The sequence below is a fragment of the Hippopotamus amphibius genome, chromosome 4 (genome assembly GCF_030028045.1).
Source record: "Hippopotamus amphibius kiboko isolate mHipAmp2 chromosome 4, mHipAmp2.hap2, whole genome shotgun sequence".
Taxonomy (NCBI): domain Eukaryota; kingdom Metazoa; phylum Chordata; class Mammalia; order Artiodactyla; family Hippopotamidae; genus Hippopotamus; species Hippopotamus amphibius.
The window spans coordinates 57,968,219-57,991,930 of record NC_080189.1 but is presented as its reverse complement, the minus strand read 5'-3'; the positions used below and the strand labels follow the sequence as shown (position 1 = coordinate 57,991,930).

The 23,712-nt window shown below is 37.7% G+C and overlaps 1 protein-coding gene across 1 annotated transcript in view; it reads left to right on the top strand.

Moving 5' to 3' along the window:
* The first annotated feature begins 344 nt into the window (after positions 1 to 344).
* Positions 345 to 23,712, top strand: part of CALCR (calcitonin receptor) — a 128,822-nt gene continuing 105,454 nt past the window's right edge. Inside the window, exon 1 of the mRNA XM_057731804.1 lies at positions 345 to 401. Within this exon, the coding sequence (XP_057587787.1) occupies positions 372 to 401 (30 nt within the window). The 5' untranslated portion in view covers positions 345 to 371. The remainder of the gene's footprint in view (positions 402 to 23,712) is intronic.

The window sequence follows — 23,712 nt, the reverse complement described above, 5'->3', positions numbered from 1 at the left end:
AGCCTCCTGGACTTTGGGGAGGTTGGGATCAAGCATGGGGATAAAGCAGTTGCCTTTTAGCCTCTAATACAAGCTGGGGTTAGGTATAAACTATCACTTAAGGCAGAATCAAAGTGTCAGGAAATCAGGAGGGGGGCAGGAGAAGGAGCGCCCCGGACTAACGGAGTTTTCTCTCCACCAGGACGGCCAGCCCCCCAGCCACTGGGTGGGCTGCGCCGCGCCGCTCGCGGACCTTCCTGGGTTGGAGAGGTGCGCACCGTCCGCACCTCACCCAGCGGCTGCCTTCTCCTCCTCAGGAGATGCGCGCTGGAGCCTGAGTTCTTGAGTCTTTGGAGCCACCACCAGCGAATGCCCTTTGCTTCTACAGAGCCATGGCTGGCAGCCCTGTAAGATTACGCCAGGTAAGGAGGGTCTCAGAATGAGTGGGACCTAAAAGCTTTGGGATGTTTTTGGGGGTGGGTAACAGTGGAGATGCACCAGGTACCTTGTTTTATTTTACTGCAAAACTGCAGTTTGATTGTGATGTTTGAGGTTCTGATTAGGGTCGGCTTACTCTCAGTTGCCTCACTTTACCCTTGATTGAAAGAAGGCTAGCTGTCCTGGGAAGGTGCTAAAACTTAGGGTTTCATATTGAAGAGTCCTCGGATTTTGTGTGATTTTTACTATGCTCTTAATATCAATTTTCCCACAAAAGCTGTATTCTCCAGCTTACTGGGTATGAAAATTACGGGGCTGAAAGTTGTGGATTTTTTCCAAAAGCTGTTTATTAACTAACAAACAGATAATATCGGCTTCTATGTGATGTGTCATGGTTGTTCTTGATATTGGAAATGAATACAGTGGTGAATGGAGTTGCTTGTTAAGTCATGTTTTACAGAGAATTATTTTCCAACAATCATTTATGCATAGCAGCCATTCTTCACACCTATTAGGAAAAACATGTTGCGTGTGCAGTTTCCAAAAGGGTACTCTTTTTGCATGATGTTCTTTCCAAGCCTGGGTGAAAGACACCAAGCAAAGCTCTAACCTATTAGTTCTTCTTTCTGAAACATTCATTTTCCTTGAGATCCAAGGAAATCCAGTCAAAGTTAAAAATCAACAATCCAATTAGATTTTCAACCCATTATTCAGGCTTTATTTTGCAGATCTACTTAAGAAAAGCTCTATGTGAAAGCTTTAACCTAATATTACATAGTACATGCAAGACTACAAGGCATGGTTCCATTGCGGATCTTCAGGAGACCCTGACGGCCGTAGTTAACCTGAACCAAATCGTCTGTTCAAGGCTATTTGTTGAAATTACTGGGTGATTGAAAGTGAAATATTTAAAATAAACCCAAGTGTGACCATGTAGTTCCTGAAACTAATCTTTAATAGCAGAGTGTCCAAGTTTGAATGTCTTAAATGATAACAGAAAAGCAAATAGTTCATACATTTGGGCAACCTTGGCTTACCATTAGAGACAAAATAGAAATGCTTTTAGTGTTGTGGGATTTATAAAGTAGCATTTGTAACAGCATATTGCTAGCCTACTATGTGTCCAGTTGGAACCCAGCTTTAAAAAGTTAAAATTGCTGGCTTTCTACAGTAGCATTATGAAAGGATCTAAGGTGATTAGATTTGCAAAACATCTTTGCAGTTTAAAAGTCAGTGTTCTCAGTGGGCGCTCATTTCTACTCAATATTTTAACCCCTAGCTCAAAACATCCATTGGCCAGGATTTGCTTTGGTTCCCTGCCTCTAACCTACAGTTAATTTCAAAAACTATAACCACAAAAATAACAGTCAATCATTGTAAAATACTCTAAGATTGTTTATTGACCACAGCAACATACCCAATATAGTCAACATGAAATCCTTATTATAACTTATTCATAAGAACACATAAATAATCTTAGAGTTGCATTGTTTCATGACGCTCGGAGTTGAAGAAAACTGTTCTTGGTGAACTTCTCAGATTCTTTCAACGTTGACATGAATGAAGCTATTATGTACTGTTTGTTTTTATTAGAGTAAAAATGAAATGGAAATAAAAGACTGATGATATTTTCAATGATAACCCAAGTCAGTGTTCTCAACTTGGGCTGCAAATTAGAATCAATGGGAGAGCTTTAAAAAAAAGGATGCCTAGACCCTACCCCAAACCAATTAAATCAGATTTATCTGAGGAAGGAGTTTACATTTTGATTTTTTTTAATGTGATTGTAATGTGCAGCTATGGTTGGGAACCACTTACTGAGGTGGTTCCCCTCTGGTTTGGTAGAGCCGGTGAAAGTTGGAGGGTCTTGGAACATAAATGCCGGATGTTCTATTGTCGGTTTAATGTCTTTTTTTTTCTCTAATATTTATAACTTGATATCCCAATTAGAAGAAAGGGATTTTTTTTCATTGTTGGTAGATGTTTAAACCATAACAGTTTCTGGTAAAAACATATTTTTTTCCCTAAAAAACAAGCTATTGAGTTTGAAGCTTATCTGACTGTCCAGAAAACGATTTAGTAAATTAACTCTAGCTCGAAGAGCTGTTAAAAACAATGTTTTACGAAACACAGAATTTGATCTCATTTTGCTAATATCTACATGATGTGTAATGTGCAAATATGTACCCTTTTGAAGGGAGAGAAGAAGAAAATAGTACCATGATGTTTGGCACACCAAATAACATATCCCGGGTGCCGACTATATTCTAGTATTTTCACACAAATTATTTTCTTTAAAGCTTACAATAGCCTTGTGAGGTACCAGCTTTTATTCTGATTTTACATATGAGGAAATTAAGGACCCATTAGGTTAATGAACTTGCTCAAAGCTGCAAACCAAGTAAATCTAATATATATTTGAACCCTAGTCTTCTTATTCTAAGTTCAATGCTGTAATAAAATGTATCTCATATGCATATTTGTATATATATACATATATATTTAATTTAAAGACTGCATTTTTCACAAAGTAGTATTGGTTAAGAGTACAGATTCTGCCACGGCTCTGTTTGGGTGTCATGCCCGACTCTAGCACCTTCTAAGAAGCTATGAGGTTTTGGGCAAGTAATCTAACCTTTGTGTGTCTTCATTTCCTTTGTAAAATGGGATTTTTCCAATTATATTTTCTAATATTAAATGAATTAATATTCATAAATCACTTCGGGTAGGTGCCTGGTGCGTAGTAGGTTCTATGTAAGTGTTCTATTTTTTAAATGTCATTTATTCAAAAAATATTTTTGATCACTTGTGATATGCCAAGCATTGCATTAAGCCTGAAGATACACAGACAGGTAAGATGTGTCCCTATCCTCAAGGAATTGGTCAATAGACAATGATCAATATGTAAATAATATTCCACTCAGGTATGAGATTTTATTCAATTTTAATTATAATTAAAAGCTTATTTTGTTATTTTGTGTGACAACTATGTGCTTTTCGATGTTAATATGATCTTCCAGAGGTCTATATGAGTATTACAAAACCAAACCAAGTGGTAATATTTTGTGTTGTCACCATGGTATTAACTTGTTTTCTATCAAAACACAGAAAATAATATTAACATATGTTTCTGGCTTCACTTTATGAGTTTAGAGAACTGGTAATATGGAAAGGTTTTAGGTCTTTCAATTTTTATTTTAGAAGTAAAGAATTGAGAGGGGAAGAACTGATAGAAAATGTCATGGAATCTATCCCTCAATATTCATAAGTGAAACTGAATTATTTTCCCAAAAAGAGTGTTATCTGATTGGAATGTAGTTTAGTTTAGTTGTTTTGGTTTTTTTTAGGAAAAAATTTTAGGGTAGGAAGAGTGGATCTAAGAGTACAGTTAAAGGTCTCTAATGCGGGGCTGGCTCGGCAAGACTGTATCTCAAGGGCTCTGGCTGTGCTTCTCCCACCGTGCCTGCAGCTCCGTGCGTTGACCTGTATTGTACAATACCCCCAGGGTACCTCTGGATACCTGAGGTATACGATTATGCCTTTCTTCAAATGAAAAGCCCCTCTTTTTTAAAAGTAGCGTATGAATTGGTATTCTTTGTAAAGGAATAACACAAATACTCTCAACCCAAGGAGCTATTTCTCAAAGAAACAAAGTACCTGGCTCCATGAAATAGTTTCTGCTTTTGCAATCAATATTTAACCATTCTATTTCATTAAAATTTCTGTTTGCAAATGTATATCTTTCTCCTCTCGATATTATCAAGTCTCAAGGCTACTCCCAATGTTTCCCATGGATGCTGCATTTTTCTTCTTTGTAGTTTCACTGCCACCCTTCTCTTTTAGGCTTTTATTACCTTTAACAAAATGCTTACGTATTCTCCTGATATTTAGCCTCATTTAGTCTCTGTGATGCATTCAGTGTTACACAACACAGGCAGACTTGTTTTCTAACCTCCCATTTTGTCACCCTCTATTCGTAATTATTCACTGATTGCCCCGGGAGCGTAAGACTTAGAACCACTCTTCAGCCTAGCACTGAAGAGGTTTCATGATGTAATCTCATTTTGTCTTTCCTATCCAAGTCAAATAGAAAACCGCAACAGCTCCCTAATTCCAGTTCTGAAGCCATAGTGATGCCACAAAAATTGACCCCGGTCCATCCTTCATTTTCAGCCCTTATGCCGACAACTTCGGTTTACATTCTATTGCCTCGGAATTGGGGTATGTGGTGGGGGGAACCCTTTACATCAGTGGTTCAGTTGCTTTACTTTGGTTTGGGTTTCTTCCTGCAGCTCCATTCCCAGTCCCTGCCTTTTTTTTGTCTGGTAGTTCAGAATTCGGCATTTCAAATCTTACCTTCCTCTGTCTTTCAAAATGTATTCATCATTCCCCCGTAACACATCTAACAAATTACCATCCTTATAGCTTTCTTCATATTTAAAAACTATGTAAATATTTACTAAATATTTACTAAATGCCCTAGTCAGGGCATATTGTAACAAATTATAGTTTCTGGCTTCATGGGGACTGGAGGAAATAGACAAACCAATAGACAGTTACGAACCCATGTGGTAAGCACTCCAATAGAGAAATGCCAGGAGTGTTTTGGAAGCAGGGAGGAACAGCACTGAGCTGGACATCAAGGAAGTTTTCCGAGGAAGGTGACCCTAAAGGGGACATGACTCAGCATTTAAAATGACAAAACAGAATGAGCCAGAAAAGAGGGGAGGAGAAGAGTTGTGTTCGAGGCAGGACACCCAACTGTAAAAAAGCCCTGGAAGCTTGAAACAACATGGGGATTTTTGGGAAACCTCAGGTATCCAGAGGTACCCTGGAGGTACCATGCAATGCAGGGCATCGGCATGGAGCCAAAGGCATGGTGGGAGAAGCACAGACAGCTCCGATGAGATATAGTCGTGCCGAGCCAGCCCTGTATTAGAGAAATAAGGCTTCATTTTAATTTGTATCCATGCACCTGTCATTCTCATATTCTTCCTCTCTTTCAGCCAGACTGATCTACCAGAATGGCAGATCTGATTATTTAAGTCCCCTATTTAACTCTTTCAGGGACCCCCATTGTCCTCATGATGAAATACAAACCCTCTAGCACAGCAGGCCAGCACCTCTTTGTGACCTGTGCTTTGCCGACCTCTCCAGGACTAGCTAAAATACCTTATTGCAGTAACAGAGAGGAGAAACAAATCTCACCTTGGTGGAGATAGAAAAGGGGGAAAAAAACTAGTCAGGAGATTATAGGGATATGTAGGGGTAGTTGGTGAATGATAGAAATTTGAAGTGGGGTAAGTGAGGGAAATGGACGATTGCGTGATAAATTCCAAGTTTCTTTTACAGATAATAGGAGAGATGGATGTCATTCACATAGGACAAGTAATATTTTGGGGAGGGAAGAGAAAGATTTTAATTCAGAATGTGACGCATTTGGCTTATCCAGGTGGCAATGTCCAGTAGAAGTAGAAATAGAAATTTGTTTCTCAAGAGAGAATTCTGTACTAGAGGTGTAGATTTGGGACACCTAAGTATATCTATTTCAGCTAATGACATAGGAATGCAGGATATGACCTATAAAGAAGTAAAAAAGAAAAGAAAGAAAAATGAAGAAGAAAAAAAAAAAAACAGGCAGACAATAAAAACATCTAAGACGGAACCTTCGGGAAAACCCGTTTTTTTTAAGGGACAGTGGAAAATAAGCCTGCAAACAAGACAGAGAGGAAAGGCTAGATGAAAAGAAGAAATACAAGAGAAAGCCATATTATGGAAACCAGGGAGGAGAAAGCAGACACCCCCAACAGAATGTTGCAAGTAAATCAAATGGGGTAAGGATGGAGAGATCGAAGCAGGATTTAACTAAGGACAGGAAGTGAGGAAATGGAAGCCCTGAGTTTATAATAATTCCAGTTTGATATGCACTCCTTCCTTTATCTCCCCTTTTTGAAATCCTACAATCCACTCTGGTTTAGCTTAAATGCTGCTTCCTTTTTTCAGTCTTACCTGTGGCCAGTTCCCTCGCTCCCAAGCAAAATGTAATATCACATCCTGATATTGCTTTCCTTAGGGCATCCAGAGATACTGTGCGTGCACACTTGTGTGTATGTGCCTCTGTATGTATAAAGTATTCTTCCCTTTTGTCATTCATTCACTGAAATAAACTTAATCTCTTTATTATAAGAGTGTACTGGGAAAAATGTGAATTTTATAATCCCCTCCCTCAGGGATTACAATCTAGAAATTCCAGTCTTTCAGCATCCAAATGTTTCCCAGAATATTTGTGTATTCAAAAGTTGCACAGGTGAATATACCAATTTTGGATCATAAATTATACCACTTTATATTTGTCTTATGGCATTTTATTCTCACTTTTCTGTTGTGGGTATCTGATTTTTTTTTATTTCCCTGCTAGATTAAAAAGGCCAGTTACATATTTATCCCATATTCAGCACACACAAGAGACCTTCTCTTCTCTTAGTGAAATGGGTTAAATTTACCTAAACATGGTCATAAATATGGTGCCTTTTTTCCCTGAAATTGTATTTGTCACGTTGAGGCTTAGATTTTTCCTCTTTTATGTCATCAGCTCGATATTGCTCGAGAGATTTCAGCCCCTTCTCACTCAAATCAATAATCCATTCACATCTCGAACCTTCTTACATCCACAGTCTTATTTCCAGATTGAGTCGGTGTTGACTTGAAGAGCCAACTCTGTTTTCTTTATCGAGCATTTAAAACAAAGCTCATGTGTTCAGAACACAGCATTTTGTTTAGGCATATAGAAGCATTTCCCACCGACCTCTTTACACTTTCTTAATCACAGAGTATATACCTCTACTTCTCCCCTGCCTCTTGCACTAAGCTGAAGCTACTTAAGTGGTATTTGTTTTTTTGTAGGAAGGAAAAAAAAAGGACTTTCCTTCTCATGTTCCCAATATGGACTGGAGTCCTAGAAACAATTCTAAATTGTTTGAATAACTGATCGTCAGCAAATTAATACCTTTTAGACTTCAGGAATACAAATAAAATTGTAACAAAACAGCTACAATTCATTGAACTCCTAGTGTGCTGGATGGAGTGATGTGTCGTCACTCCTCATGACAGTCCTATGGGATATTATCAGTCCTGTTCCTTAGATGAGGCAGCAGAGACGCAGAAAGCCCACTGGCTCACCAAGGTTCATGTACCTCGGAAGCGGCAGAGCTAGAACTCAAACCTGTTTGCCTAATGCCAAAAAATTAGGCTTATTCCACGACTGCAGTCAAATGACATTTTGATGGTGACTTAGAAATCTTTTTATTATAATTGTATACATTAATTGTCTTGAACGATCAGAGCCTTTAATAACAGACAGAATTAGGAGCCCCGCTCCATGGACATTTAAGTCAGTCTCTGCGGAGGGGTTAAGCTCAGCTTTCCCACCCAGTGGAGTTACAGGAGCAGTGGCTCTCCCAATAACCAAAGCCCAGTAACTTGGAAGAGCCTGCAATACTCTAGGTCCGTACAATATGTCAAGTGGATAGTCTAGGTAGCTATGTACATAAGCAGGAATTTCCTGCACAGGACTGAAAGCATGAAATGTGATATAGTTCTTCTAGGATTTTAGCCTTTCATGTCTGACCCAAATCTATTTCTATTAAGTAAACAAATGAATTTATTGTAAACAAATATGAATGTGGTGTCAGCCTACTGTGAAAACTACATTTATCCTTTCCTAGAGCCCAAAAGTCACCGCACTTATCCCAGGACTAGATTAGGAAAACAGTGATCACTTTGATAATAATAATTTTTAAAGAAAAGCTCTAGTGTTTTAGGAAATGTCCTCTCTCGTGTTTTCATAAAGTCAACTCGGGCAACAAGGGGGAAAAAAGGACAGGCAAAGTGAACTGCTGCCAAATTTAAATTTCACATCGACTCACTCATACATTAATTAACCCGAACTTCAGCATAGTTATTTGTTGCTAACCTTAAGTCTGACAGACAGAATTCTTTCCAGCATGAGGGTGTAGAAAATGTCGCGTTTACGGACATTGAGATGGGATCTCTTTAGCCCAAGATTCAAAGAAGTTCATGGCACAGAGAGCACAATGATGCAAATTGCTTTAGCACCTCATTCCCTGGGCCCACTACAGGGCTAAAAGGTCAGGACAATATTAGAACACTTTTTCATTCCTAACATCATATGGACTGCAAAGATGGCATTAAGGCAAATCCCAGCAAAGTGGTGAGCGATCATTGTTGCTCAAGGGCCAATTCAGGAAAAACAAGAATTTACTGGGTTGCTTTTCTCCCATTCAAAATGAAAATAATTTTATTGCATCCAATGAGGAAAATGTACATTCTTGCAAATGAGATATATCATTTTAGTGAATAGAAGGTCAATGAAAAACTTGGCATTTCTTCTTAGCTACTAAAATGTTAATAATCTGGGCATATTTGAGTAGTAGCCACTTGGAGCCAGCAAATATCAGCACTGGAAGTTGTCTCATTGAGTTGCATTTTAATTTGCTCAAGAGGCATTCCTAGTCTTTGAAGTGATAGCATACACTTTCTCGGTAACTAATATTTTATCCTTACCTTTGACCTGGAGTCGAATGCTTTTATTAAAGAGCAGACTGAGGCAGGGATGACGTATTTCCCCACCAGTAGGTGACAGTGCTGCCATGAAAACTCCAGCCTTCTGACTCCAAGCCCAGTGCTCTCCTTGAAGAGCCTGCAAAGTTGCAGGGAGTCATGAGCATCTGCAGACAGATACTTGCATGAATGTACTTATAAATGATCACGTGGAGAGTGGTCATTTATAAGTAAGTAAATAAGGATGGCCCTGGACTACACTGCGTAAGAGGCTGAGCCTGTCTCTGGAGTCCCCTCCCTTCTGGTAGTCTTCTAATCACCTACCACTCATAGCATTCCTCTTTATTCCAGAAAGCCTGCTCTCCTAAGAAAAAGCCCCACTGCTTGAGTCTTTCCACAATCTCCCCCTCAACTTCCTTTTGCCCCCGCCCCAAATCAATTGCTTTTTTTTTTTTACCCTATTCCTACAAACCCTGCTTTCTGCAGATAATATAGTAGTGGAATAAGCCCTTACTCTCTTCAAGAAAAAAAGAAATTGCATTATCAATGATTCAGGAGGTAATTCTTGAACCTGGCACTTCCAGATGTGTGTTATTTGACGAGATCAATTTGGATCTTTATTACTAAACTTGAAGCTTTGTCCTACACATGAGGGTATTAAAAGCCGTGAAGTCTGTTTTGCTGCATATCTATCGCTGGCAGTGTAGCCCGACCGGGACCCTTGCCGGGACCACTCCAACGGCCTCCTGGCTGGCCTGCTTACTAGCCCTTGCACCCCTCCCCTACACATTCTCTGCTCAGCACCCGAAATACACTCCTTAAAATGTAAATCAGAGCAGGTTTCCCCTCTGTTCACAACCATTTAAGGGCTTCTAACCGCACCTGTACCCATGCTCCCATACTCCTCCCCATGGCCTCTTGGTCCTCTGTGACCTGGCTGCCACAGCCTTATCGCTCCAGTCACATCTACCTGGACCACTCAGTCCACCTCACTGATCTTGATCCATTCGCTGGAGCACATGACATTTTTTTCCTTCTCACACCCTTCACAGGAGCTTTTCCCTCTGTCTGGGATGCTCTTTCACTCATTTTCACATGTTTAGCTGCTTCTTACTTCAGACCTTAGCTTAAATGTCACTACCTCAAAGAGGTCCGCCATAGTCAATCACACTTTCTAAAGTGTTTGCTGCCCTGTTAATCTCTCTTTCTCTCAGCTCCTTGATTATTTCCTTCCTAATAGTTAGTATAGTTTGTATTCATTTTATTTTTTGTTTCTGTGTCTTTTCTATCACCTGCATTAGAATATAAAGCCCATTCGGTCTGTTGTGTTGACTCTTCATTTCCAGCACTTGATTGATATCTATTTAACAAATGAAGGTGTATATTCATTTAACCTTGTTCTCACAGCATGTCTCAATTTACATAGCCACAAGACCCTTTTGTGATATACCAATTCTTAACATCCTGCTGAAAATCTTTGGGAAATATACCTTTTCTGGAAATTTAAGATAATGTCAGAAACTTTAAGTACTGATGCAAGTGTGGCCTGGAGCAGGTGGGCCTTTTTGATCTTCATATCTCACCTGAGATGCAGCTTTCACATATCTGATTCACAGCAAGGTGTAATTTTTAGTTTTCAAGAAAAGTATGTATTAAAAACTTTCAAGAAAACTTGGATATAAACTAGATTTATTGAAGTATTTCAATAATGATAATATCTAACACTTCCTATGAGCCAGTAATGTTCTAAGCCTTTTAGATATTAACATATTTAATCTTCACAGCAACACTTTCAGGTAGGTACAATTATGATCCCCTTTGCACAGTGAGGAAACTGAAGCACAGAGAGGTAAGTAACTTATGGAAGAATGCACAGCCAACCCAGGACATATTTGGAAATGAAATCAAGCAGGTCTGGCTCCAGAGAGTAAGTAAATCCTAAAAGAGAAATGTGCTTCTTGTACATTTATGTTAAAAGCTTAACAGCCAAAGTTTTGTTATCATGATGTAAAATGTCAATGCAACCTTGTAAAATAACTATATTTCAGTAAAATAAATTTAATAAATAAATAAATGATGTAAAATGTCTTTCACTTTTGCATTTTTTCCAACAGCAGGTCCATGGATTCCTCTCTTTTCCTTAGAAAATTAAAGAGATTAAATACTGGTTTTCCTTATTTGTTCTAAATCAATCCCTACGGCTGTCAAAGGCTGCACGTGTGCTGATAGTTTTCCACTCTGCCCTGTGGTTTACAAGAAGGGGAAATTGCACTTTGCCAAGCTGACATCTCATTCATAAAAAGCAGAGTCAAATGCAAAAACTTAATGTTTTATTATTGTAAAGGTGCAATTTCCACTAAAAAAAAAAAAAGCAAAACACGACTCAACAAAACATGGTTTGAAATAGAATTGCAAAACTATATCTTGATTACTTACATGAAAATTAGTCAGAAACCCATGATATATATGGTTTCAATTATGTGGAGGAAAAAAAAAGTGCTCTAAAAATGGCAAGTACAAATACATTGAATTTTAATTAGCCTAAAAATGGTCAAGTTTCCTATTCACTCACTTGGAGATGATAAACTTTCCAAGATCTATTTTGGAGCATGGCAACTCTTTTCCATGTGTTCTAAGTGGTCTTATTTCCCTATGAGGTGACTATATTAGCACTCTGTGTACTTCTGTCGGGGTTGGGGGAGGGGGTGGGGTCTGCTCAGATAGCCAAAGGAAAATCTGTGTGTACTTCCATGTTCAAGCTGCTCAGCCTTTTGCAAGTGATTTTTATTTACCATCTCTGATATGTTTTTAATTTATTCACCATATCTGAAGTTATTTTCCTTTCTGATATTAATTTTAACTCTTTTATTTACTGTTTTTAAATTTTTCATGCATTCTATTGTGTGATATATTTTAGTCTAAAGCTTTTTGTCCCTCCACTGTTATGGCTCATTTTAAGAATAATGAAAGAAAGAATAGAAAACATGTGTTTCAAGGGTATTTCACAGCATATTGATCTAGAACCTAACTGCTTTACATTAGATTATCCAATTTCACTGTGAATCAGGTCATTTTTCCAGCAGTAGGTTATCATTTTAGAGGCAAGGGAAACAAATGCACCTGAAAGTAAGAAGGTTTTATCCTCTAAAGTTGTATAAAGTGTCATCAAATTCATGGAGAAAAAAATGTGTATACAGCACAAGGAAAAAACGGTTTTATGTTACTTCAATCTAGTTGGAAAAGAAAATCTACTCAACATTTCTTCTCTCAATTTGATATGATGCCACATTCTAAGTATTCAAGAAAAAAGGGGCTCAGGATCATCTTTGCCCATTATCAATCTCAAAATATTACAGAATAATGTCACTATTACCCTCAGTAATACAAACTATTCTCTTAGGACAGAAAAAAAAGTCACTTGATCCTTAACACAGAAACTCATCTCGGATGCTTTTGAAGAGTGATCAGTGTCTCTAGCAGAAGAGGAATGCTTATCGTTCTATTCTGTTTAGGTAACCTTCAGATAGCTAAATTAGTCTAATCAATTTAGCAGAAGCCCAACGTTTCTATAAACATTGCTTTATAGAATTCATTTAGACCCAGCCTAAATTTTTCTCAGCCAGAAAGCCAAAGAACAATCTGGTTTACTAAGGAAGGTTATGATTCAGAGCAGTCTGACTGGCGATAGCATGTTGGACCTGGAAAGGTGAGATAGAACCTTTCTTTGATAATTCTCTGTTGATTTAACAGTCAGATTTTTCCACACCCCCTTTTGTTGTTTTTTTTTATTTCCAGTCTGTACCACCTCTTAGCATAACAAGGACAATACATTTGAGCCCTTCTTCATATTTATTAAATACCCAGTTAAATGATTCAGAAGAAAATCCCAAGTCTTAATAACACCAGGTTTTGTCAATAAAATTTCTCTCACCATTAATTTTATGTGTGCCCATTCTCAGACTTCATTCAGATTCTTAAGTCCTAGTTATGTTTGTTTGTTAGTCCATGATCTGCTTGTGTATTTGATGAATTTCCAAAAGAACATAACACCTTCCTATCATGCTCCCTCTTCTTCTCAGTCACTTGTAAGTCTTCTAAAACAAACTTCTACCTTTTCCCCACTCCTTAGTACACACATTCTTAGGGATAATAGAGCAAATCTTAGAGTCCTAATCCAACTCTTTCATCATACAGATGAAGAAATAAAAAAGATATGACTTCTCCAGTATCACATAGATATTTCCCCTTATCCCCTCAGTCAGATGTTTTGGGGGAACAGGAGGGAATAGCTATTCTAGTTCTGTACCATGGTGCATTGGACAATTTTAGATTTGGATAGAGAGGTATATATTAGAAAGAAAACAGGACATTCTTCATCAAGGAGTCCAAATCGTAGCACAATGAATTTATTCCTCCTTTGGATGTCATCACTGTCTAGAATCTTCAGCTGCCAGGCTCCACCCCACATTAAAGAAAAGAAGGGGTCGGGATCCAGACATAGCCCCCATGGTAACTAGCAGGCAAAAAGTGGGAGATAGATGGTACCTTGGGTGGACTCCCTGTGTGATCCAGGCTGATGCAAGTGAAAATAGAGACTTGGGCAGAAGAGAAGACAAGCTTATCTAGTCTTACTATTACTCATTGTTCCCAAGCTGGAGATTTTTTATTTTAAAGTCTCTGTCTTTTTTTTTCTTTCTTCTTCACAATACTTTTAAACTGAGCTCCAAAATAGGTATTGCTGAGTTTTTAAAGGATAATCACGAATGTGTTTTGCTTTAAGATTTCTCAGTGTGCTTGTTTAAATAACATTCAAAACTTTCCCAGGCCAGTTTGTTGATGGAATTGCTTTCAGGTGCATTCAGGACCTTAAGCGACAAATAGATGAAACAGGTAAGTTTTTAGGCACACTTTAGAGGGATTGACTGGGACAGAGTTTCAAGTACTACACCAAAGAGGGGCTTGGAGAAGCCAGGGGCCATCTGCCAACTGTGAATGCACTAGGGGAGTATGGTCAGGAAATGTCACAAAAAATAATAATGACTACCATGAATTGGGCTTCTGAAAAGTGCCATTCTATGCACAAATACGCGTTACCTCGTTTAGGCTCTGCAACAACCCTGCAAGCTAGCTGGTTTTATTTCCATTTTATAGATGGGAAACCTGAAAAATCAAAGAAGCTACATAAGTGAATAATAATAAGAAATAAGAATAAAAATAATTATAATTATTAACAATAATATGTTCATAATAAATTAATTTAAAAACTAACACTTTTGAGGGCTTATTATGTTGGTTCTTAAATGAATTATCCCATTTAATTCTCATAATAATCACAGGCATTATTATTATACTCATTTTACCTCCAGGGAATGAAGCTTAGAGACTTAAAGAAAGATGATGTAACTAGAAGCAGAGGCAAGATTTAAATGTAAACAGCCTAAGCACAGAACCCATGGTAGTAACACGCTGTCCTGTGCTACAAAAAGCAGAACATGCTTTTTCACCCAGATCTGTTTGCTGCTCAGTCATGACTTTTCAGGGTCCCACATGGCCTTTAAAATAGTAGTTCTCAAATTTCATCTGATGACCCATTCAGATCCATGACAAGGTTTCACTGTCTGGCAGCAAAATTAAAAGATCAAAGACAACGTGAAGAGTTTGTTCTACCACTAAGTGTGTTTGATTTAAAGCACAACGCTTTGTTCTGAGATATATTCTTCCCTTTCTGATAATTTATGATAGGTTGTTAAAAATAGTCTTTGCTTAAAAATTATGAATTTGTCAACCCTATGCCCCCTACCTCACATCGGGGACAATGGGAGAGGACTTGTACTTATTCATAAAATTTAAAAATCAAGGCTGTCTTTAAAAAAAAGAAATAGAATCCTGGCAGGGAACGAGGAGAGGTACAGAAAGTAAACTCTGCAAAATTTCCCGAGATTAACCCTTTGCTAGTGAGTACTACTTTATAGCTTTTAAAGAATTTTCAAGGAAGCAGGTTATACTTAAAAGAAAATCATATCAGGGAATAAATGTATTTTTATGGTATAGCACTCTTCATATACGAAACACCTTTGGTTGAGTAGAGCGCACATCATCTAGGAATTGCTCTCACATTTAGTGTCTCATTTGATCCCCAGCCAACATTCCCCGATGCAGTGCATACTTTTAAGTATACAACCGGATGTACTGCTTATTAGTATTGTTTGGCCTCTCTTAGCCTCAGTTTCCTTTAAAGAAGGGATTATTTCTATCTTAAAGGATTATTTCATTCATTTAATATAAAGTAGGAAAAGTACCAAGCATGATACAAGATCAATAGCAGTCAATAATTGCTATCTGTTTTATAACTATTATGATCCTCATTTTACAGAAGAGAAAACTGTAACTCAGATTAAAATGTGAGCTAAAGTTGCCCATTTTGTTAAGTAATGGATTTAGGGCTTGAGCCTAGTTCTATTCACATCCCAAAGATTCCCTTGTTTACCCTTCACCCACAATTTTATGTGACTCCCGAACCTTCTTTTCGCTATCCCATACCACAATTCCAATAAATGGCAAAAACCTGAGAAATCCCATTGATTTAAATGTGCTTCCATCATTCTGTAGATGTATGTTTTAGATCATGCTGTCCATATGGGCACAGCACATAAACTTCTCAGTAGGAAAATCAGATGAAATTAAAATGATTGATTGTAGATATCAACTCAATAAAAATAACATTAAAACAAATACAAGTGGGAATAGAAATTGTAAAGATCACCAGATGATATGAAAAGTAAGATCTCGCAGTACATAAAGGAGGCAGTAGCTGAAGGTCATCAGTTTAATGGGAAGATAAAATTTGAAAGTGGACCCATGATTTTTATGTCTACAAAAAAGACCTCATTGTGTGACTAGTATACATACTAGCAGATACGTTTTTCTAAGTTACAGACACCGATAGTCACAGTGTTGTTTGTTTTTATTTAAATTAACTGAAGAGCGACATCATTGCCCTAGAATAAACCATGGCTTTAATTGCCAATGCAAGATTTGAAAAAGTAGGCATTTCACTGATTCCTTAGGCATATGCTTTGTTTTCATCACAATCCTAAAGAATAAGAAGTTTCTGTCTTTTTAAAGAGAAAGGAGAAGTGTGACATATTTCAGTCCTCAGAGCAAGCAAATGAGGAAGGAAAGCCAATTCCTTTTCTTTCAGAGGGGTTTTCTCTTAATATAGCACACTCTAATTTAGAGTTCCAACTCTTGTTTTGAGTTCATTAGTGATCTGGATCTTAAATATCTGCTTCCAATATATTCAGAGACAAGTGTATACTGAATACACACTGTTGTAAGAATAAATATCTTGAACTTGAATTTAACCGTTGTTAATTAAGTTCCATATCTTCCTGTGACCTGAGGTGTAGTTTTGCAGCAGAGAGCTTGTTACAGGATCTGTCAGCCACCAGACAGGGAAGGTAACACGGCTAGACCTCCAAAGGGAAGTTCAGAGCTGTACAAGAGACAGGGACACCAGTGAGAGGATGAGAGAGGAAGATAGTGCCTGAGAATCTCAATTGCTGCACTGATTTATAAAAATGGTTGAAAATATTTATATTCAAAGACCAACATATTTTTTAAAGATTAACTTTGCTCCATTAAAAGTAATGAGTAGAAATATTCAATTCTTTTCAAGTACCTGAGTATCTTGCCAGAAACTCACCACTGCACCTAAAAGTGAGAAGGGGAAGGAGTCACAGCATTTAGCTTTGAGTCTTTCAGGTTTATTTCAGGTAATAAAACTATTTTAGATGAAATAATCAACTTGACTTGTAATACCAATAAGTCATTTTGCTAGGCCACAAAAGGGCAAAGGCCATGGTACATAACCCATGAGAATGTGGAAGGCATTTCTTTTGGTTTGTTTGTTTCTATTCTCATCACCTTTTTTAAGCTTTATTTTTTTAACAGTGAGAATTCTGACAATCCACTGTCTTAGCACATTTCAAGCATACAAGACAGTATTTTGAAACTGTAGTCACCATGCTGTGTGCTGGAAGGTTCTTCGTAATAGACAAGCTACAGAAAACCAGATCAGCCCAATTCTGCTGGACAGCAATCCTAAGAAATATTTGTTGTTGGTGGTGTGCGGGTGGGGGGGCGGTGGAAAGGAGAGAAAAGTTTTAGGTTAGTGTGTGTGACTCTTGCTAAGAGGTACTGCAGAAACTTGCCTAACTTGCCTACCGGTTTTTAAAGTTACCATTTGCTACCAGTCTTACCATATTTTCTCAAATAATTTTCTCAACCCCTCTCTTATATTCATGGCATGGAAGTGAATCATAGGGGTAAGGATTGTATGGCTGTCATATTTTTTTAACCTCCCATCTTCTCTCCTTACTGCACGTAAGTGGTAGCTCTCACACTTCAGAATCAGCAACAGAATCATTTGGAGGGCTTATTAAAACAGATTTCTGGCCCCACCCCAGGGTTTCTGATTCAGTCTAAGGTGGGGCCCAAACATTTGCATTTCTAGTAAGTTCCCAGGCCATGATGATGCTGGTAGGCAAGCTATCAGGCTCATAAACACCTCCCATGATCCCTTTCAACACTATCTTCCCTGTCCCTTCCATAGTTCAAGGGTTTTCAGTTTGACTACTTCGTGCCCAATACCATCTTGTCTTATATCATCCCTAACATTTCCCTGGCCAGTGTCAGCAGAGCACCAACGATAATGTGACTGCATGTGGAGTGAAGGATTCCAGATGCTATACTTCCTCACAGCTCACGTTTCTATTTTCTTTCCTTCCAATACTTCCAGTACCTACTTTCCAATATTTCTAAATTCATATCAGAAATAGCTGGGTGAATAGGAAGAATGGGTTGTTTTTCTCATTTATTTTTCTTTATTCCAGTTGTGTTGATTAATATAATGAAAAGAATTATCTTTATTTAAAAGATAATCAAGAACAGCAAGGCATGAAATCTGCTCTCCCCTCTCAACATCTCTACTGAGTTTGAGAGATACAGAAAAAACTGAAGCTCTATTTATTTTAAATGGCCTTCTTCTAGCCCACTAAAAATGAAAGTTTCTGGAAGGAGCTGTTTTTACTTCCTAAAACAAATGGCAGAATAAATAATGTCCTTTTAAATAGTATGAATAAATAAACAATTATTAAACTTCAGTATACAAAGAAATAAAGATCCTACCAATATGATAGCTTTTAAAACTACTGCTGCTGGCGTGATAATTATATGAAAGGCAGAAACTGCTTTGTTTCTTTCTAAAAACTGGATATAGGGCAGTAGTTACAAGGTTGTTTTTATTTTTGTTTTATGTTGTTTTCTATATTTGTTTAACAATAAAAAAAGTTAAGAAAAAGAAAAAAATATGGATGTGAAAGAGACTGCTGGATTTAAGTTTGTTTATTCAAGCCACATTATTGAGTGCTTACTCTGGACTAGGCACTGTTTTAGGCAATTGAAATACAGCAATAAAAGACAGATAAGGCCATGCTTCCCAGGAAGCATTCTATTGCAGAAGATAGGTGATAAACAAATAAATATAACTAAAAGATTAAAAGGAATCAGGGTCTTGCCTTATCAAAGGTCAAAACATGCCATGAAATTGAAATAGCTAAAATTCTGGTATTGACACAGAAAAGCATAAATAGATGAAAGGAACTAAATAAAGAGGCCAGAAACACCTTGGAATTTAGCATATGATAACATCGGCATTTCAAATCAATGGCGAACGATGAGAAATTCAAAATGCATGTCTGCATTGTACCATACTCATCAACAAATACTGATGTATTTCAGGTCTAAGTATAAAAATTAAAACTATAAAATACTAGAGGGACTAGAAGAGAATATATGTGTTACAATCTAGGTGTTGTAATTCTAAGCTTAGTACAAAACCCCAAAGCCCCCCAAAAGGTGGGGAAATGAAAGATTTGACTATGTATAAATGGAGAATTTCTATACAGTAATAATTTCTGAAAAGAAAATTATGTCAACCAACAACATGAAAAAAGTATTCGTAGCATATAGAACAAATAATGTTTATTGAACACGCACTGTATACCAAGCACCATCCGAAAAATTAACAAACATTGTGTTATTTTTAAGATTCAAAAAACTCCTATCAGATATGTAGTCTTATTATCCTCACTTTTGTAAAGTGTAAAGTCATCTAGCAAGAAAGAGGCAAAACTGGAATTTAAACTCAGATCTCTCTGTCTCCAGAGTTTAAGTTACTAAACACCGAGATACAAAGAGGTCCTATAAATCCAAAAGAAAAAAAAAAAGTCCGATTTTTAAAAAATGAGTAAAGATTGCAAATCCATGGAAGATGAACCACATGATCAAGGTCATTATAATAAGGCATTTAGCCTCACTAACAATCAAGGAAAAGCAGGGGATTTTGTACTTATCAAAATTACAAATATCATCTGCTTTGGCCTAGCATTTCTATTTATTACCTACCCTAGAAAAATGAGGGTCTTTCTGTATATATCCTTCAGTACCTCTATAATGTTCCTCACAACATTATTTGTAGCTCTTCAAAGATGGATATTCCCTAAACACCAATCAATAGGGGAATAGTTAAATGTATTACGGCATACCTGTACTGTGCAATACAATACAGCCATTAGAACAGAATGAAGTAGATCTATATGTACCGGCATGGAAAAGTGTTCACATACTAAAAGAAAAGAAAGTTTCAGGGGAATATATTTAGATAGATAAATAGACCCTGTTTTGTAAAATTATATGTTCTATAAACATCTGTGTGTAAGTAAAAATACCTAGAATGGTAAACCTCAAATAATTAATGGTTTCCACTTCTGAGCAGTTATATTGGAGAAGTGGAACAAGTATGAAGGAGAACTGTAACTTATATAACATAAAATAAAGTAGAAAAAAGTTCCCACCAGTTTAGATTTAGTGATTAAAAATATGTTTTGTTAAAGGTAGTAAGAAAAAAATGCAGGGGCAAATATTTTAAAAACAAATTTTAATTAAAAATTAGAGAACATATTGAAGACACCCATGTCAAACAGCATACACTATTTTTTCTTGAACACAATCTCTGAGTGCAAGGAAAATGCCCATGTTCATTTTTGAACTGTTCGCAGGATGTACTATTTGGTTAATGGAAGACATGCAGGGTGAAATGTCTATTCCAAGCATTTGGCCATCCAAGTTACTCGCCTCTGTATTACAGATTAATTTTATTCTTTTCACAATTGGTGAAAAGGACCTCAGTGGATATGGGATATTTTAATTAGATTTAAAATTGAGCAGAAATACATATTCATTCGTAGATGTGTTAAACCTCCTCTGTCCACCAATCAAAAAATGTGACTTCAAATTAGATTTAGCTTGATGTTTCTGTTTTAATAAACCTACAGTAAGCTCAGTGCTGTGCTTGACCTATACCACTTTGATATAGTCATTAACCTGCATCAATACACTGTTTGTTTAACAAGTTTTGAATTCAATGTTTCCCCTTTGATAAATGTCTATCCCTTCAAAACAACTTTAAAGGAGACATCATTCTAAATGCTTGCATTTACTCTGCTCTGTAAGTGATTTTTTTTGCTGTTTAAACCACTACCAGCCTTAGTCCCTCCCCAACTATTCCAAATGACCTCAGGAGTACGCAGGCCTATCATTTCTTCTTCACATCCAGTTTGATGTGAAGGGCAAGTCTTCCTCTAGCCCACCCACAGTCCCTAAGGGCCCGGAGTTAACCCTGCCTGCTCTGCCTTGCAGCATGGAGGGTATGGGGCATTGCTGGATCCTGATCAGAACAAAAGCCCCTCTGACTGTCAAGTTCCTGACCTTCTATGCATCTAGAAGTTTCTCCAGCCTCGTGCAGAGTATTGACACCTGAGTAGTAGTTCTGTTTGACATTCTCTGTCATCTGGGTGGTACCTGCCTGTATAGAAGTTCCCGCTGGCCCTTGAGCCCTAGGGAGATGGGATCTGGCAGTTGTAACTGCAAGGAGCCTCAGTGTAGTAAAGTGCAGAGACTCTGGAGTCAGAGATCCTAAGATGAAGTTCTGGCCTTGCTGTTTTACTGGCAACATGGCCTGGGGCAAATAATTTAACCATCCAATGCCTCAGTTTTCTCATCCATTCAAGAGGGATATTAGTTCCTACCCGTCAGAGTTATTGTGTCGATAAAGATTGAATGAGTAAGGCTCTTGGCACAGTGTCTGGTACGGAATAAGTTCTCAAATATTAATGATATTATGTACTTTATAAAAGGACATGTACTTATAATATATATGGCCTGGCAACTGGACCCTTCACTATCTCTGCCTTCGGAATTCTGCATTTCTCTTAACCCTGCAGCTGAGACTTCCCTTTGAAACACAGTGCTTAGAAATAGACTAGAAATAGCCTGCTGCTACTTGGTTGTAAACTTTCTGCTCTTCCCAACAGACTACTGCTGAACTCTGTAACTTTATAGTTTTCCTATATCCCTCATTCCCCCTAGGTTTAGCTATCTTGTTCTGAGAAAAGGCTGATGCTGAATATCAATTCCTTTTCGGAGAAAAATTACGACAGGGTCATCTTTAATAATTTAGGTCACTTGTGCTGTCTAAGGAACGTCTATCTCCTTTGATCTCTTTGCATGTAGATTTCCTTTCTTTGAGGAAAGTTTGCATTTCTAAGACGGTTCTTAATCTGTAAGGAATACGAAAAGATCTCTTCTAGCAAGTGTTGAAAACCTTTCTTTGCCAAGCTCTAAAAAATGATATATCATGAAAAATAAATACATACTGTCAAACAGACGACTTACGATAGAAATAGTAGGTCTAACAAAGCACATTTTCATATACCAATTTCCATGATGGTTTATTAAACATGCACATCTCTTCATATGAAAAAATAAACAGATAAAACCAAAATCTTGTGGCAATTTACAAAGGCCACCATGAAAATACCACACTGAAGCAAAAAGTGGAGTGTGTGTGTCGCATCTGAGGTTTATATATTGATCCCAACAGGTTTCACAGTTAAAGTTTAAATTCAAATGTCTTGAACAAATTAACAAAAGCAGAAATGGCAAATAAGTTTCTTCTCACTTGTCTACTCTCAAGCCCTGGGATGAGAAGGATGCTGAGGTCACATCTAGGCACAGTGGCATTGGGTGCCTTGCTAGAAGATCAATATCTGCCATGCTACAGAAGTGGGAAGTGAGGGGGGGATTTGTGCCACATAGTTGCCGTCCCTGCTTGTTTTTGGATTACACATACATTACCTTTGTGTAATCAAAGTAGGGTGTGCATTTTGTAGAAAGGGAGAGTGCACTGACACTTGGGGAGGAGGCGTGCGAGGATTATTTTGAACCTGGCACTATTCAGGGCACATGTACTCACTTACTGAATCACTAGAATAACACCAAAAAGTACATACTATTATTAACCACAGTTTACAAATGGGCAGATTGAGGCACAGAAAAGCATCGGTAACTGTCCCAGGTAACACAGCCAATAATGAGTAAAGCCCATTGGCAGCGCTCTCAGGAAGTCTGGTTCCACACTCTGTGTCCTTACCACTGCACTAATATGCCTCCAAAGTTTTTTGTGCAAAACACAATAGAGAGTAAATGTTCATGAATATCTTTCTACAGCATGAATTTTCTAAACCTAGAACTATGGAATCTTGGTGTGGGAAGAGCTCTTGCTGGTCATCTGGACCAAACTTCCACCTGTTAAAGGATCCAGTCCCTAGTACCTGGGCCCATCTCAGTAATTCCACCTTCTCACCTTGTTGAACAGCTCTCAAAACTCTTTGATACACTGAGCCAAAATATACTTCCCCAAGAGTCACACCTTTGATTCTACTTGTGTCCTTTATGGAGCAAACAAACCAGTCTCTACCCTCTTCCAGAAAATGGCAACATTTTGTCAGTGATGTCTCTCCACCGTGGCTGAAATTTGATAAGCAAGGAGGCAGCAGATTTTAAAAACAATCCATAGTTGAGTGAAAGACCACTTTATTTTAAAACTTTCTCTAAACCAACACTATACATTTGAAAGAAGAAGGTGGTTGAGGTTATTTCCCTTCACTAGCTAAAAAAGATGTCTCTACTTTTGCTATTATCATAGAAACCGATTCTCTTTTTATCCCCCCCCAATGAGGAAGAAACTCTTTGTTTTTTTCCCAAGTGTTGTTAGATATATTCTACTGAAGATGGTCCACCATATCCAACTGGGCAAAAAGAATCCCTTTTTTACGGGGGCAGGTACTGCTTAGAGAAGAGGGAAGCTCTACTTGCGCCTTTCTTCCCATGATGTCCCTCAATTGCTTGTTGCTTGAGATTCATAAATTTGATACAGTAATCTATTAATGGGCTGTACTTCATGTATGAAGATGGTGCTAATCATCACAGATTAACTTTGAAATTAATCTAGTTATGTCCTCCAGAGTAGATGGAAATAGGCCCAAGAGAGATAATTACAGAGATGTGGTTTAATATAAAGGTTTAATATCAAACCTGATTCACCCATACTTCAGGCCGTGGAAGTGACTTTCTACAGATGGGGCTGAATAAAATGTGGACAATCAATTAATTCACAAAGGTCAGGCTCTGACCTTGGTTTAGTTGAAGTCATGTGCATATGCCCATCAATATGCATAGCAATGGAGCTGAATCTTATTTTTAAAATTAAAGTTTTGGAACAGTGCAATCTTGGAAAGAGCCTAACATCAACAG